Source organism: Echinops telfairi, unplaced genomic scaffold (assembly GCF_000313985.2).
Source record: "Echinops telfairi isolate 266 unplaced genomic scaffold, ASM31398v2 ScPeMD7_655;HRSCAF=1070, whole genome shotgun sequence".
NCBI classification, from domain to species: domain Eukaryota; kingdom Metazoa; phylum Chordata; class Mammalia; order Afrosoricida; family Tenrecidae; genus Echinops; species Echinops telfairi.
This window is the reverse complement of record NW_022104553.1, coordinates 34,871,196-34,889,156: the sequence shown is the minus strand read 5'-3', so window position 1 is coordinate 34,889,156 and position 17,961 is coordinate 34,871,196. Positions and strand designations below refer to the sequence as shown.

Sequence of the window (17,961 nt, the reverse complement as noted above, 5' to 3'; positions counted from 1 at the left end):
TGTGGACTGGTGTTGGGTTAATGGGTTAATGTTGGACTTGTGGGCTTGGGCAGCATTGGGTTGGGATGTTTTCTTGATGCACCTTTTCTTTACATAAAACTCTCTTATATGTGAGTCGCCATGGATTTGTTTCTCCAAAGTACCTAGACTAATACACTCGCGTTCCAGTACACAGAGCACCGCAAGAAGGCAACGAACAGTTCTCAGGACAGCTTGCAGCACTCGAACAGTTCTCGCGCGACTTCTCTGGGCTACTTGCTAGCCCATGGAACTTCATCTGGGAGCTTCCCTCTAATAAAGATATTTCTGTTTCTGCTCTCCCTTTGTCCTGTCAGTTACGTTTGTCCTCCTCCTTGTGCCTCAGTTTACCTCACAAAGGGCACACACCGCTTCTGCAAAGATTTGGTGGCTTTCTAGGTTGCATATGCTTGATTGCCTGGGCAGTTTCATGGTGTTCTTAAAATGGACCCGAAGATTTGACCCTCTTGATTTTCATCATTTTGTGGGGTTTTCTGGGTCAAGTGAGTAGTGAACCATTTTGGCAGCTCACTTCTGGCTGCTATGGGACGAACAAAATGGATCATTTTTTAGGGAATTTTATATGTTGGTCTAAAGTATGTAATTTAGGATTATATTTTCTACCCTTCTATGCTCTATTCTATTGAGCATATGCAGGTTAACAAAGCCCCCAGCTTATAAAGGTACATTTATAAGATAAACATTGGTTAGTGAGAAGGAAAATGATTTGATGGAATATTCTGAAATAGTGAATCTGAAGCCTCAATAAAGTCTTTAATTTGATACAAATCCTGTTTTCTAAGATTTTATAGAAAGAATTCTCCAATTTTTCTAATCCTTAAATAGAGAAAAATAAATGCATATTTATTGAGAAGGAAGGTAAAGATGGAGGATTGTTATGTATGCTATTTCTTTAGAGATATCACATTTACTCTATTAATCCCAAAACTTGTATACATAATGAAATGTTTTGTATGCAGGAAATATCTACTGCAACAAGGAATGATCATGAACATTTTGAGACTTTAGAATCACCAACTTCTTTATTTTCTCTCATCCATTCAGTCTTTCCAGCCTATTTGCTTTATTACCTGCGTTGTGGAGCGGTCCCTATCACTGGGGGGGAAAAAATCTCCTTTATTTTCACAACTAATGTTGTATGTGTTATATATATAATAAATATCTGTTTCAGAAATCAGTGATGTTGCCATTAACTTCTCTCAAGAAGAGTGGGAACTCTGTTTGGACTCTGTTCCGAGAGATTTCAAGAGATATCATGTTGGAGAATTTTAGCAACTTGGTATTACTAGGTCCGAATAACCATCTTACCTAATTATTTTAGAATCTACCTTTAAAATGACTGCTTTCTGCTATTTTATTTCATGAGGGCTTTTAAAATAAGCACCGTATATACTCATGTATAAGCCGAGTTTTTCAGCACATTTTTAATGCAGTTTTGTGGTGAAATTAGGTGCCTCAACTGACATTAGAGTCAGCTTATCCTCGAGTATATACAGTAAATGATTTATTCTCAAAGGAATAGTTTAAAATTACTACAAATAGTCAACAGATATCTTCTTGGAACACCTTTATGTTCTCTTTATCCTTAAAAAAGCTCTAACACAGCCTTACAGTTACCCATCTTCTTTGATAATCGAGCTAAATCTGGATGCTAGGAAACTTGAAAACTTAGCAGAAAAAGAAGACTGTGCCATGTTAGGCTTAAATCTACTTGTTATGATTCTTAAATGACATACTGTTGTTACAGTTATTGTATATGAGAGCAAAATGCCACCCACTCCTGTACTGTCTTCACAATTATTGCTGCTCCAGCACATTGTTGCAGTCACTGTATCACACCTTGTTGGAGGAAAGGTTTCTTTTTGTTGTTTACTCATAGCAACTCTATGTAGGATTTCCGTATGAGAGCAGAGAGCCTCATCTTTTTCCATTGGAGCAACTGGTGGGGTGAACCACTGACCTTTTAGTTAGCAGTTCAGCACTTATCTGATAGCACCACTAGGCCTTCTTTGAAATACAGTGAACCCTCGCCACTTCGCGCTTCGACTTCCGCGGCTTCACTCTATTGCGGTTTTTGCGTAACAGCATCCACTGCCTACACCCGCTCCTTCAGAGGAAAAAGACGGCGACCCACCTGTAGAGTACATCCCTTAAGTCATTTCATAGGCTATTGATTACAGTATTTGTAAGAACTATGTATAATACTGTTTTTTGAATTTTTTATACTGTAAACTAGATGCCATAAATAATATAATAAATAATAAATGATCATTGTAACGTCCAAAATGTTTTACTGTATTTTCCCTTTTTCGTTTAATAAATTGGGTAATACGAGTGTAATGGTGACTAAAGGGTGTTTTTTCATGTCCTCTATGCTCTAACTACGAAAATATTTGATTTACAAATAAGGAATCCTACTTCGCGGAATTTCATTTATCCCTGTAGGGTCTAGAACCGATTAACCGCTATAAACGAGGGTTCACTGTACATTAGTGAAGGCCTATTAGTATTTAAAGCTTTTGTTGCGTGATTATTCTTTTGTGATGAATTAACTCGGTATAAAGTTCTATATTGATGATGATTTTTCCCTCCAGCTCTTTGAAGATATTCTAGCTTCTGTCTTGTATTGTTGCTCTTGAAGAGTCAGCCATTTGTTTCATTGTTTTTCCTTGCGTAAGTAATCTGTGCTTTCTTTGTCTGCTTTTAAGACACGCCTTCTCCCAGGATTTTAGTGCAGTTGATTATAGTATCTTTTATGTAAGCTTTATATTTCTTCTCTTGTTAGGGACCAGGAGCGATTACCCTTATAATGGAAGGAGAGCAAACACAAGGCTGCAATAACAGAAGAGGCTTTATTCTGCTAGCTTACGCCAGGGCTCAAGCCCTCAGGTACTTAACCTTGAGCACCATCTTGGACTAGCGCCCCGAACAAAGGAAATTCCGAGGTATATATTTACAGGGTATACGTAACCGGGACGTTTCCAGCCCGACCCTCCGATCCGCTGATTGGCTTATTTGAGGTAGATTGGCCGTCTGGTCCTTTGTGTAGTTCCCGAAACCAAAGCCTGCCCGAGGTCGCAGAGCCAGTCACAGAGGCAATCTGGCTGTACACTCTCATACTTTATTTGCTTTTATATAGGCCATTTCTTATACTTTTATTCTATGTTTTCTTACAGTTCAAACATTTATACTTTATGTATTATTTAATTATTTTAATTCCTGGGATGCAAATCCATTTCTGCCATTTCTTCCATGTATTATGTAACAATGAACTTACCCCAAGGCACCCAAATTTATTTGACCTACTGCCCCCTTTCAGGAAAAACCAAACCAAACAAAATGATTTACTATTTTATTAGCACCTCCTTGGCAATTAAAAGCTTTTGTACTACAGCTCATAATCTAGGATAAAGTGCAGACATCTGCTTCAGCTCCCTTGGATCATTCTAGTGTCCCCTAACACCGCCACCACCACCAAGAACACAGCGTTGCCCACTTTGTGAAACACTGAATTATCCCTAGGATGATTTCTTCCTTTTCGTTGAGAGTTCAGACTAAAATAGTCCTTTCTGTTTTCTTTTGCAATCAAATGGATTCCCCCCCACCCCTTTCTCCAAAATATAGGCCTCAGGTAGTTCCAGTTTTGTAAAAAGATTTGTTTTTAATTCTTGAATTTTTGTGGGCTCATGACCTTTGTGGGATCCAGCCCCACAACCGAATGGGTTCTTAGGAGTGGCTTGTGCGATTAAAGATGGAAAGGACAATGGACAAGTGAGGCATAGGAGCTCCCCATCCTGATGTCAGAATCAAGAGGGTTTATATTCCAATGGGTACATGTTTTCCAATGGGTATGTAGTCATGGGCTTGTGAGCCTCTAGCAGGTACACATATAACAGAGTGGACAGTGGCTTAAATTTGTATGTCCTTGCGCTCTCCCCAGGGGAACAATCTATTATCAGTATCAGAAGGAGACATCAGGAGGGTGTCAGCTGCACTTTTGGGTGGGCAGACAAGAGAATCTAATTATGCTTAAAGATAGGTAGCCTAAGACAACCTGAGCAGCTAGGCAAAAGTACAAAAGATTTTTTTATGGTATCACCTTTACGGAGGGCTATTGTGGGGCGTTTTTTTCAGGCTGGAGAATGTGTATTTGGCGTCTTCTCTCTCTCAGAACTGTTGAGATCTTTCTCTAGCTAGAGCCAGTCTTCCAAGCCCCTTGGTTGTGAGCACAGAAATTAGGCTACCTACACTCTTTCAAGTCCTCAGTTTTTCACAGGTCTTGTCATCTCAATCTTGTAAGACTACAACTTTTTTTCCAATTGAAGCCAGCACAGGTCTCAAGAAAAGTGCCTTCATATCATGCTTACATCTTTAGTTTCCGGTTCCCACATCATATGTATAATATCAACTCCTCTATCTTTTAACAGGCTGTATCTGTTTTATTTTATGTCCATATAAAGTTCATTGATTTTTTTTTTTCAGTTGGTAATTTTTTTAAAATCATTTTATTAGGGGCTCATACAACTCTTATCACAATCCATACACACATCAATCGAGTAAAGCACATTTGTACATTCATTGCCCTCATCGTTCTCAAGACATTTGCTCTCCACCTAAGCCCCTGACACCAGCTCCTCATTTTTTTTCCCTCCCTCCTCGCTCCCCCCTCCCTCATGAACCCTTGATAATTTATAAATTTTTTTTTTTTTTCATGTCTTACCCTGTCTGACGTCTCCCTTCACCCACTTTTCTGTTGTCCACCCCCCAGGGAGGAGGTCACATGTAGATCCTTGTAATCGGTTCCCCCTTTCCAACCCACCCTCAAGTTCATTGATTCTTGTGTGAAGTTCTTACACATTTCTTTTAGAGAAATATCCTTGGTACATTATAACTTTTCTTGGCTTATGAATAGAAATGTTTTGACCTCTGGCATTTTCTAAATAATTAATACTTTTCCAAAGTTTTTATTTTATATGAAATAAGCCCCAAAAATATTGTTACAAAATCATAGAAACTTCTATTAAACCAAAGTATCAAAATGTGAAGCTGTTATTTCTCTACATTCTCTCAATCTAGGTTTATATCTATCTGAGAACTGTGTTTCCATCTCTCTCGCCCTTCCCAAAAGAATGCTGTACTTGTTAATTTATACCTAGTTGAAATGGCAGTTTGGGCATCCTTGAGGAACTCAAATTATGTCCTCCTTAAATGTACTTGGAGTTGGAGGAATAAAAATAGTCCGAAGGGGCAAGATGAGGGCCAGAGTGAATGGAGTAAGGTTTTCAGCAGAACGTTTTGTAGGACAGTTCTTGCCACCCTTCACGAAGGAGCAGGTGCTTGGTCCTGAGAGGGAAAAATAAAATTCCTCAGCACAACTTTCCTGACATTTCACCCACCAATGCAATTTTGATTGTTCTTAAAACTTCCTATTAAGCCTGTGTGATTGTCATCTCTCCTTCAAGGAAATCTTTGAAAATTGCCCTTTTGAAGTATCTCCCAAACAGTTGCTGTTCCCAACAATTTGAACATTTCTGAGTGAATCCCTCTGCCTTGACTTTAACTGGCCCAACAGATCACAGAACCCAGTGTTTAGATTGAACCTGGCACTTTGGATTATATTAGTAAATCTAAAATTCATCTCCAGTTATGTCTCGTTCCATAAAACTGTCCATATTTTAGATTAGATCTTGCTTAAAAGATAGATGGGAGGAACAACTCTGAAGTACCCTGTTTTCCCCAAAGTAAGCCATCCGAAATAAGACCTACCTACAGTATTGTCTCTCACTGACATATAAGGCATCTCCCTGAAAATAAGGCCCCCCGAAGCTACCGTAACTCTGGATTCTGGACTGTAGCAGCGGGCAACCCCGTGCAGCTCACTGTTGGCCCCAGCACAGCCAGAGCAGACAGGAAGTGCGAGGTCTCTTTTAATAAAACAGTAAACAATAAATGTGTACCATATTCTTCATGGAAAAATAAGACATCCCCTGAAAATAAGACCTAGTGCATCTTTGGGAGCAACAATTAATATAAGACACTGCCTTATTTTTGGGGAAACAGGGTAGCTGTTCTTTTGGTACTCATTGAGCCAGAAGCTCGCTGAGGACAAGATGTTCACTTAAAATTGAAAGTGCCAAACCAGGTGAAACCCCAAGGCAATAGCTGTTACGTCAAGAGTAATTCTATGGTGTTCTTCCACCAGCTTTTGAACTTCACTTATAGTTTCTTCATTTGTTGGGGTTAATAATCTTTTCTTTTTTGTGTGTGTGGCTCAGCTTTGAGGTCTTCCCAACAGAAGATATTTGATCCATCTAAACATTGTTGTATGTGGGACAGCATTCCTTTATTGCATAGTTTCAGTGATTTGAGAAGATAACCATTTCAGTTTTGTTACAAATTGGATATTATCCTTGACCTCAAAATTGTTTTCATTTCCATGACACACAAAATATACTTTTGAAGGAGTCCTAATGAGACTAAAATAAGTGCATTACTGAAAGAACTTGTCTATAATCACCCACAGATTGGTTGTGCTTGAACACATTTTGTTTGGAATATATCTGAACATGTATGAACTGAAGCCCTACCAGCAATACTTTTTGACTTATCTTCACTTATTTATGGCAAAATATTGATACTTGTGAGTTAAGTTGAGTTTTCTAGAGAAAAAAACAAACAGTAAAACTCATATATATAAAAAATAGATTTATTATCAAGAAAGAAATTTTACATCAAGAAGGTGTAACCAAACAAGTCCAACTCAAATCCATGGGTCAGATGCTAGCTGGAGGCTCTCAGATTCATGCAGCTGCCGGCAGAGGAAGCAGGAAAATGGGAAATCACAAGCTGGTGGGTGCCGAGTCAGTGGATCCACGTCCTCAGGAATGTGGCAGGATACCAGCAGCTTCCAGGGTCAGCAGGTCACACAGGGACCACCAGCCTGTCCAGCAGGAAGGTAAAGTGCAAAAGACAGAAGTTATCCATAGTGTTTCACAAATGTCCCACACCTATGAGTCATCATCTGGCTGGGACCTGATTAATAGGTTGTACTTCACCCCTACCTTCCCAAGTGTAACAAATTGGTCCCAAACTTAGCCACCACAGATAGTAACCTTATAGAAATATCAAATAGCTTTTCTGTGGGTTATTTTGGTAGGTTCTATGGTAGATAATTCTTTCTACATAAAATGTTTTGTCCCTTTTCTATTTATACCACTTTTTAAAATAATAATTTTTTTTCAAGTGTTTTTCTTTTTTTTTTTAACATTTTATTAGGGGCTCATACAACTGTTATCCAATCCATACACACATCAATTGTGTAAAGCGCATTTGTACATCGTTTCTCAAAACATTTTCTCTCTACTTAAACCCCCGACATTAGGTCCTCATTTTTCCCCTCCCTCCTCGCTCCCCCGTCCCTCATGAGCCCTTGATAGTTTATAAATGGGTATTTTGTCATATCTTGCCCTGTCCGACGTCTCCCTTCACCCACTTTTTGGTTGTCTGTCCCCCAGGGAGGAGGTCACACACAGTTCCATGTAATCGGTTCCCTCTTTCCTACCCATTCTCCCTTTACCCTCCCTGTTTTGCTACTCACACCACTGGTCCTATAGGGCTCATCCATCCTGGATTCCCTGTATTTTCAGTTCCTATCTGTACCAGTGTACCTCCTCTGGTCTAGCCAGACTTGCAAGATCGAATTCGAGTCATGGTAGTGGGAGCGGGGAGGAAACATTTAGGAACTAGAGGAAAGTTGTATTTCTCATCATTGTTCCATCACACCCTGGCTGGCTCATCTTAAAATAATAATTAATGAGACCTCTAGCATAATTTGAGAGCAAATAGTTGGTGTGGTGAATTGAATTTTTTTATGTGGCCCTTTCTCTTGATCCTTTTTGAAATCAGTTTGAGAAATATATTTTTCCTCTAAGCTCCTAGTTTTTTACTCTGAATGATTTATTCAGACTGATTTATGTTTCCTGAGTAATCTATAAACACTTTGGCTTGACTTTTTTTTCTGGTCCTGGACTGGAATCTTCCTGTGATTGGAATGCACCTTACAATGAGTGGGCAATAGATGATGCAAATGAAGTGAATATAGGTTACTTTGCACATGAAGTATCTATAGGCTGTTAGGAGGGGATTGGTCAGCCTGTGGCTCAGCTAGGAGAACTCCTACCTTAAAATTGAAAAGGCGTTCTATGTCTTTAAGCAGTCAGTCCCCCAGAGATTTCAGAGGAGGGAGAAGCAGAAAGAGAAGAGAAAAGCGATAGAGAAGGGAAGAAAATAACCTCTTAAAATACCTAAAAGATCTGTGACACAGATCAAGGGCTGTAAAACTAAAGAGCCCACAATGAGCCCAGCAGTAGAAGGCGCAGCAGACCAGAAAAACGCCCTGTAGGGGAGTCAGTGATGACAGACAATAGGGCCTAGAGCAGTGGTTCTCAACCTTCCGAATGCTACGACCCTTTCATACAGTTCCTGTGTTGTGGTGACCCCAAAACCATAAAATTATTTTTGTTGCTACTTCATAACTGTAATTGTGCTACTGTATGAATCGGGCGACCCCTGTGAAAGGGTCGTTCGACCCCAAAGGGGTTGTGACCGACAGGTTGAGAATCGCTGGCCTAGAGGAACCTGTCCTGAGGAGAGTGAGAGGACTATGTCCTCATAGGACTGAGGGGAAGCCTGCATTTCTAAAAGGTGTTAAGAAAGCTATCCTGCTGGTGAAGAAAGCTGATGGTGCCCGACTATCAAAAGATATAGCGTCTGGGGTCTTCTTAAAGGCTTGAAGGTAAACAAGCGGTCATCAAACTCAGAAGCAACAAAGCCCACATGGAAGAAGGACACCAGCCTGTGTGATCACGAGGTGTCAAAGGGATCAGGTATCAGGCATCATCAGACTAAAAAATCATATCATTGTGAATGAGGGGGCGTGCGGAGTGGAGACTCAAAGCCCATTTGTAGGCCACTGGAGATCCCCTTACAGAAGGGTCTCGGGGAGGAAACGAGCCAGTCAGGGTGCAGTGTAGCAACAATGAAAAATACAACTTTCCTCTAGTTCCTAAATGTCCCCCCCTCCCTATCATGATCCAAATTCTACCTTACAAATCTGACTAGACCAGAGGATGTACACTGGTACAGATAGGAACTGGAAACACGGAATCCAGGGCGGATGATCCCTTCAGGACCAGTGGTGAGAGTGGCGACACTGGGAGGGTGGAGGGAGGATGGGGTAGAAAGGGGGAACCGATTACAAGGATGTACATAGAACTTCCTCCATGGGGGACGGACAACACGTCGTCGGACAGTGTAAGATATGATACAATAATAATTTATAAATTATCAAGGGTTCACGAGGGAGGGGGAAGCTGGGAGGGAGGGGAAAAAATGAGCAGATGCCAGGGGCTTAAGTGGACAGTAAATGTTTTGAGAATGATGAGGGCAATGAATGTACAAATGTGCTTGACACAATTGGTGTATGTATGGATTGTGATAAGAGTTGTAGAGCCCCTAATAAAATAATATAAAAAAAGAAAGCTATCCTGCACTGAAAAAGGGAGACTTTGCTTACGTTCTTCTGGGTTCTGATCCCGTGTTGTAGGCTGTTAATCCTGATCCAAATTACCCTGTTAGTGTCTTAGCAAAGTACTTCGCTATAAGTAGTAGTCTGTGAGTTCTTTGTGGCCACTGCAATAGATGATTGAACCCGGCGGAGAAATAGAGGGCGACTGGTATCAGAACTGGTAAAAAGGTTGCAGGCCAGAAATATGCCTGCTCTCTGCTTCCTGGAAATCAGCTTTGGGCTTATTCTGGTCATTATCCTCCTGAACTTTAACACCACTGCTGCTACTAGGACCGTTTTGCAGTTGGCGACCTTATTTTTTTTCCTAACTTCACTGGAAGTACTCCATAAATTTAACTGTTAATTCCATTGTTTCTATAGATTTCTGGTAGATAACCTTAATTAGGTTAAGGAAGAGCCATTTTTATCCTAGTTTATCATAATGGTTCTTGAAATATATTGCATTTTCTTTAAAATTAAAAAAAAAATTATCCCATAAGTTCTTCATCTAATAAATATATTTTCTGATATTGAGCTATCCTTAGATTTATGGAGTAAATGATATTTGATCATGATGTATCAGTCTTTAAATACACATAAATTATATATCACTACTATATTATATTTTTACTCATGTTTGTTCAAAAGACTGGCTTGACTTTCTTGAGTTCTCTATCCAATTTTGATATTTGACCAACTAGGTATATGTGGTATTAGGTATTCATTCATGATTCAGATCATCTTATCAGTTATGCCAGCAGGATGTATTGCCTTTGGAGAATATAGACTTTGAACTGAAATTCAAATTCTTATGTAGTTTTGTAATTTTCTAATAAATTAGGAAAAATTGTATCAATTTTTAAAATATTTATAATTATGAGCTGTATATATGTTTTTCTCATAAATAATGTTTTAATTCCTTTGTATTTAAATTCTTTCATTCCCTCTCCTTTCTAATGTTTCGGGTCTGTTCCCAGTCTGTTTTTTTTCTGTACAAATCAAAATTTTATGTCATTTATTGTATTTTAAATGTCATCTCTTCTCATCTTTTTAAAAACACCGATCAGTTAGTGTCTTGTCTCACCTTGTCCTTTTGTTATAATTGTTTATATGCATTTGCATATAAACAATTGGTAATTTCTCCTATCTTAAAAATAAAAACAAAATCACTTTACATTCACATTCCCTTCTAGATCTAGCCCCATTTCTCTGCTACTTTTTACAGCAAAATTCATCAAGATAATTTTTTATGTTCTTTCTACTCTGTTTACGCTCATCTATTTTAATCAGGATTTAAACCTACTTCTTCACCAAAGCTATTTTTATGAAAAGCGCCAGTGAGCTTATATTGTTAAAATAAAACCTTCATGAAATTTATTGTGCTTCATGTGTCAGAACTTGACATAGTTGAACATCCTTCCTTAAAACTTTTTTTTCTCCTTAAAACTTTTTTTTCCCCCCACAGTGACTTCTGATGTCTACACACTCCTAATTTTTCTCCTTTCTCTCTGCTATTTTATCTTAGTTTCCCTTGCTGGTTCCTGCTCATCTCCCCTAACCTTTACGTGTTGAAGTACGCATGCCAGGGTTTAATTTTCAGACTTCCCTTTCCCTTTTTTACTCTTCACTATCTAAAGACAGTCCTTGAGGTGATCTCATCAAATCAAATAGCATTAATTATCATGTATTTGATGCTGACTCTCAAATTTATATCTCTAATTCAAATATTTCCCCAGCATCCCATCTTTGTATACATGCCTGTTTACTCACCATTTTACTAGGACTTTAAAAAATTCTAAACTAAATACTTATTATTTTCTGCCAAACCTGCACTACCAGAGTATTGTTCTCAGTAAATGGCACTTTTTTCTTCCAGGTACTCTGGGAAAACACCTGGAATTTTTTTCTCATTAGAAGTCCCATCCATTAGAAAATCGTCATCACTGTATCTGCAAGATACACCAAGAATCCAAAAAAAGGTGAATGATTGCTCTACCCTCCCAGACTTTTATAGCCGCCTCACTTTTATACTTTCTCTTCTCATAGCTATTGTTTATTTTATTATTTTTAGCACAAAAGCCATAATAATTCATTTTAAACTAAAGTCAGGTCTCATCATCCTCTTTCTTACAGCTATCCAATGACACCGTATCTCAGAGAAGGTCCAATTTATTAAAATGCCAAGCTTGAGATATTCTTCTCATTTTCTGTTGAGGTTAGATGAATTGATTGGTTTATTTATTTATTAGCACGCCCTCTAAACTGCAGGGTATTTCCAATTTTTGTGAAGAGGTTTGCTTCCAGACCCTGTACTTTTTATGGCTTCAAGGCTGTGTCTCCTGAATTCTATCAGATCATTTAGGGAATTGAAGTAAAAAAATGCCCTTAAGCAAGCTATGCCTTCAAAGAGTGTTTACGTCTCTGGTTTCTGGCTCCCACTTTATTGTGGCTTCTCTGGATATGATTTACTTTCTTTTAAGCATGGGTATACTTTTAAAGAAGACACCCTGGGGGTGCAGTCAGTGAGATATTGGACTGCTAACCACAGACCTATGAGCTTCTCTTTGGGAGAAAAAGATGAGGCTCCTGTAAAGATGTATGGCCCTGGCATCACTGTGAGTCTGAATGAACTCCTTCTTGTACAATCCAGAAGAATATTTTATCAACTATTTTGTAAATGCAAGGTTTTAGTAGTTCAGGAGATGTTGTAAAGAAGGAAGTCCCACGTCACCTTCCACCACCACTTTTTTTAAGTGTAAATGTTTTTCTTAAAGATCTAAAGTCATTTACTTGTTATTTTTTGGTACAACCAGAAAATTATGGGATGTTGACTTGTGGGACTATTTGCTTGTTTGGAGTATCAAAGTAACATTCTGTAAGATGGAGGTGGGAGTGGGGGCATGTAGTTTTTGTGTCCCTAATACAAATCATACTTAATGGCAATTTGGAGTAACTATCATACATTTATATATCTTAAACATTTAAAATTCTGTTTTGATTTTTTTTTAAAGTAGGATTGTGTCTGGAAACTGTTCTCTCTTGAGAGCCATGATTATATGGCTCTTTTGTCAGAACTGTGTGCATTCTGTAACTCTTTTGTTATGGTAGTCCAGTTTTCCTGATAATTTTGTTAAGTGCCATGAAAGGTTGAAAATTTGAGTGTGTAGTGTGTGTGACATTAAGTTGTGAATTAAATAGCTTATCAGCATTTGAAGGTAATAGTTCTTGATATCCTCGTAAGGAAAACTTGCCTGCAAATTTAAAACTGGAAAGTCACTGGAATTTAAAAAATTGTAATTGCGTGCCATTTGAGGATTTCATTGTGTGCATTAAGAATTGTGTATAAATTGTTCATAATGTTTCCAGATTTCAATACAACCAATAAAATACGAGTTACAAAAACCAAGTGTATCTTTTAACAAAGTCATAGTATAACAAAGTTCTCTACTTGCCACATTCCCTCGCTATATTTTGTTTTTTTCCCCCCCTGCCCACATCCACTGTCTATGGAAACTACTGACCTATTTTCCATCTCTTTGATTTTACTTGTTATATAGATTATGCAAAGGCATTCGAGTATGTGACTCAGCAAATTGTAGATAACATTTCAAAACGAGAATTTCAGAACACTTAATTGTGCTCCTACAGAACCTGTACATAGACACCCACCCCCCCACCCCCAAAGGCAGTTGTTTAAACATAGCAAGGGATTGCTACATTGCTTAAAAGGTGTGCATCAGGACTGTATCCTTTCACTGTACTTATTCAATCTCTATGTTAAGCAAATAATGCAAGAAGCTGGACTATATGAAGAAGAAAATAGCATCAGAATTGGAAGAAGACTCATTAACAATCTGTGATATACAAAGGACACAACCTTGCTTGCTAAATGTGTAGAAGACTTGAAGCAATTACTGATGCATATCAAAAACTACAACATCTGGTATGAATCACACCTCAACATAAAGAAAACCAAAACTCTCACAGCTGGAAGACTAATAAGCAACATCATGATAAATGGTGAAAAGCTTGAAGTTGTCAATTTTCATTTTACTCTTTTTGTAATATTATTTTCCAATAATTTTAGGCAGGTGATTTTTGGATTTGTTTCCATTTTCTGTAATTCTTCTTACCAGGAAAGTTGGTATAAACTACCTAGTCTTCTGTTATCAAAAGTGGGTATTTCATATTTATGTTCTGACTTTTAAAATTAATACCTGACAGATAAGAATCAGTTTTAATAAAGTTTTAAATGGTACATTTGAAAGAGGAATACCATCTGGATAGTCTTAATTTAGAAAAGTCCCTTTGAGCAAACCCAAGACTGTTTCATGAGGGCTTTCAGATACATAAGCAGGGTCCAGATAATAGAGGGCTTTGTCTTAGTCATGGAACGGAGTTTGTATCTATCAAGTGTAATTTGGAAAATGTTTAACATTTTTAAGTTGACACTCTAAATTTGGATCAAAATCAGTTGGGAGAATTCCACGATTAATACTAGAAATTTAAATATTCCTTTTCTTGTTTAATCATTAGAGTCATATACAATTAGTCCTGGAATGTTATTTGGGCATCTAATTTTAACATGGTCCCCAGGTTATTTTATTCCCCACCATGGACTTAAAACATTTTGTTCATCTCTTCATGTAAGTTCTCAGATAAACTTTTATAATTCTCTGTTTTTTCATATGTTCTTTTTACATGTTATTATATGAGATCTCTCTAAGTTTCTTTTTTATTCCAAAGTAGGTGGCAACACATTACTAGATCATGAAATCAACTGGATGTATTTTGACTATTGTGTTAGTCTGCATTGACTAGAGAAACAAATCCAGAGACACTCATTTGTAAGAGAGAACTTTATATCAAACAGCAATTGTACATTAAGAAAACATCCCATCCCAGTTCAGATCAAGCCCATAAGTCCGCTATTATCCCATATGTCAATACTAGATTCCTCTTTACACTCATGCAGCCATGCAATGATGCTGAATGCAGGAAGATAACAGGCCAGTGGGTCGAAAGTCTTATGGATCCAGTGGTGGTGAAAGCATCTCAGCACTGGCATGAGTTTCCATGTGACTCCTCTAGTTCCAGGGCTCTGACTGCATCAGCACACCTCTGCGTGGCTTGTCAGCAGAAAGATGAAGCAGAGAGTGTGTGTCCTGCCTCCATGGATGAAAACAGGAGTTCCCAGAATCCTCAGGAGAAAGCCATGCCCACACAGGGATTATTGGCTATGACCTGATTGACAGGCTAGACTCCATCCCTTTGCAAGTTGACAGGAGATTATGTAACTGCCACAACTATCAAGTATATATAGAAGAGAAAAGGGCTAGAATAAATATAGAAAACAGGGCTGATATTTTGTAAAGCTATAGATATGTACTGGGTTATCTGAGAAATAAATATTACTATGGGTCATAGTAAAAAAATTTTAAACAATTTGATGCAAACCTTATGTATATTATGGGTATTATTTTCATATTGTCGGAAATTCTATTTCTACGGAAATGACAGAATTATTTTCTTTTATCTTTCAGACTTCAAGATGTGTAAGCAAGCACTTACCTTCTAAAAAGGACATTTATGAAGCAGACTAGGAAAGACTGGAAAGCTTTAAAGCTGTGATCTTGGCAGGTTCACTTCCAAAAACGATTTGCAAATTAATGTTTTTTTGCAGAGGTCATAAAGAAACCAAGAATATTTCAGGGAAGGGATGATAATATATGAAAAAATGTCCATATGCAACCAGCATACTGACTTATCTCAACATCCCCAATGTAAAAATCAAGGTTTTACTGAGAAACCCTATAAATGTAAGGAATGCGGAAAATCCTTTAAACGAGCTTCACACCTTACTCAACATCACAGTATTCATACTGGTGAAAAACCCTATGAATGTAAGCAATGTGGAAAGGCCTTCAGCCGTGATTCTCAACTCAGTCTTCATCAGAGACTCCATACTGGTGAAAAACCATATGCGTGTAAGGAATGTAGCAAAACCTTTACTCAGAGGTCACAACTTATTTTGCATCATAGAATTCATACTGGAGAAAAACCATATAAATGTGAAGAATGTGGGAAAGCCTTTACTCGTAGCTCACAACTCTCCCGTCATCACAAAGTTCATACTGGTGAGAAACCTTATAAATGTAACGACTGTGGAAAGGCCTTCCCTCAGAACTCACAACTTACTCTGCACCAGAGACTTCATACTGGTGAAAAACTTTATGAATGTAAAGACTGTGCAAAGGTCTTCACTCAGCTCTCACAACTTGTTCTCCATAAGAGAATTCATACAGGTGAGAGACCCTATAAATGTAAGGAATGTGGGAAAGCTTTTATTTGTGGCTCACAGCTTTCTCAACATCAGAAAATTCATAAAGGGGAAAAACCATATGAGTGTAAGGAATGTGGAAAGGCCTTTATTCGAGGCTCATTACTTATGCAGCACCAGAGGATTCACACTGGTGAAAAACCCTATCAATGTGAGCAATGTGGGAAGGCCTTTCTCCGTGGTTCACAACTTAGGCAACACATGATTGTTCATAGTACTGAGAAGCCCTTTGAATGCAAGGAATGTGGGAAAACCTTTAGTCATGGCTCACAACTTACGCAACATCAGAGAATTCACACTGGTGAGAAACCTTACCAATGTAAAGAATGTGGGAAGGCCTTTAATCGTGGCTCACTTCTTACTCGACATAAGAGGATTCATACTGGTGAGAAACCCTACGAATGTAATGTATGTGGAAAAAATTTTAATCGGGCTTCAGAACTTACTCAACATGAGCGAATCCATACTGGTGAGAAACCTTATGAATGTAAAGAATGTGGGAAGTCTTTCACTCGAAGCTCACAGCTTACCCAACATCAGAGAATTCATACCGGTGAGAAGCCCTATAAGTGTAAAGAATGTAAAATGGCTTTTACTCAGAGTTCACATCTTTCCCAACATCAAAGACTTCATACAGGCGAGAAACCTTATGTTTGTGATAATTGTGGCAAGGCCTTTGCTCGAGGCTTACTCCTTGTACAACATCAGAGAATCCATACTGGTGAGAAACCATACCAGTGTAAGGAATGTGGAAAGGCCTTTGTTCGTCGTTCACAGCTTACTCAACACCAACGAATTCACACTGGAGAAAAGCCCTATAATTGCAAAGAGTGTGGGAAGGCTTTTAGTCATGCCTCTCAACTGACTCTCCATCAGAGAATTCACACTGGTGAGAAGCCTTTTGAATGCGAAGAATGTCAAAAGGCCTTTACTCAGAGATCTCATCTGTCTCGACACCAGAGAATTCATACTGGCGAAAAGCTATATCAATGCGAGAAGTGTGGGAAAACTTTTACTCGTGGTTCACAACTAACTCACCATCAGAGAGTTCATACCTGTGAAAAAGCTTTTGAATATAAGTAATGTGAAATGAATTTTAATCATGGCTCATAGGTTTACATATGGATTGTAGTTTATGTAGAAAATATGTGGTCACTCACTTGCTATTAAAGACTCTTCTCAATGTAAATATGAGTGCATATTTGCATTTTAGAGTTCAGCATCAGAGATTTTGCATGAAATAAGGAATATGAAAAATCCAAAAGCCTGTTTATCTTTAAAATGTTATAATGGAGAATAATTCTAATAATTCATAAATTTAGGAGATCCTTTAGACTTATCAAGGAGCCCTGGTAGCATGGTGGTGTAAACCCACAATATTAGAAGTTTAAACCCATCAGCTACTCACTGGAGTAAAGATAAGGATGTCTGTTCCTGTAAAGATTTAGTTTGGGAAACCCTATAGAGGGTCACTATGAGTCAGAATTCACTCAATGACAGTGGGCTTGAGCTTGGTCTGGTTCTACTGGCTGGTTTCATTTGTGACATCATAATACTTCATCTCTGGCCTGATCTAATCAAAGATCCCTGGCAATGCAATGGTTAGTGCATTCAGCCATTAACTAAAACCTTGTTAGATCAAAAGCCAACCATCCACTCCATGGAGAAAGATGTGGCTTTCTGCTTTGGTAAAGATTTCAGACTTTGACACCCAATGGAGCAGTTCTACTCTATCCTGCAAGGTGCCTATGAGTCAGAATTGACTTACTGGCAGTGAGGTCGAATTTGGTTTTTCAGTTTAAACACCTGTAAACTATCCTACGATTAGTCCCTGACTTATGTTTATTAGAAGTGTGAGGTGTGTTATTACTCAAAGCTCATAGAAAATGCCTTGAACATAATACAAACAACCCCTGGGTGATGAATGAGTCCCATTCCTGTCTATATGTCTAATTTGTATATAAGCTGGAACAGTTAGATATGGTTCATATTTAATGTCAGCTATTTGATATAGTAT

At 38.2% G+C, this 17,961-nt stretch overlaps 1 protein-coding gene across 3 annotated transcripts in view; it reads left to right on the top strand.

Annotated features, from left to right (window-relative positions):
• The window catches only part of LOC115870329 (zinc finger protein 420), a 54,485-nt gene extending 36,824 nt beyond the window's left edge, over window positions 1-17,661 (top strand). Inside the window, exons 1-2 of one of the 3 annotated variants that reach the window (XM_045292881.1) lie at window positions 2,885-2,928; window positions 15,148-17,661. In XM_045292881.1, coding sequence (XP_045148816.1) covers window positions 15,324-17,027 — 1,704 coding nt within the window. In that variant the 5' untranslated portion in view covers window positions 2,885-2,928; window positions 15,148-15,323 and the 3' untranslated portion in view covers window positions 17,028-17,661. Of the gene's footprint in view, window positions 1-2,884; window positions 2,929-11,506; window positions 11,584-15,147 lie in introns of those variants that run through there. The other 2 variants (XM_030886229.2, XM_045292880.1) reach the window with 2 other exon arrangements.
• The last annotated feature ends 300 nt before the right edge of the window (window positions 17,662-17,961 follow it).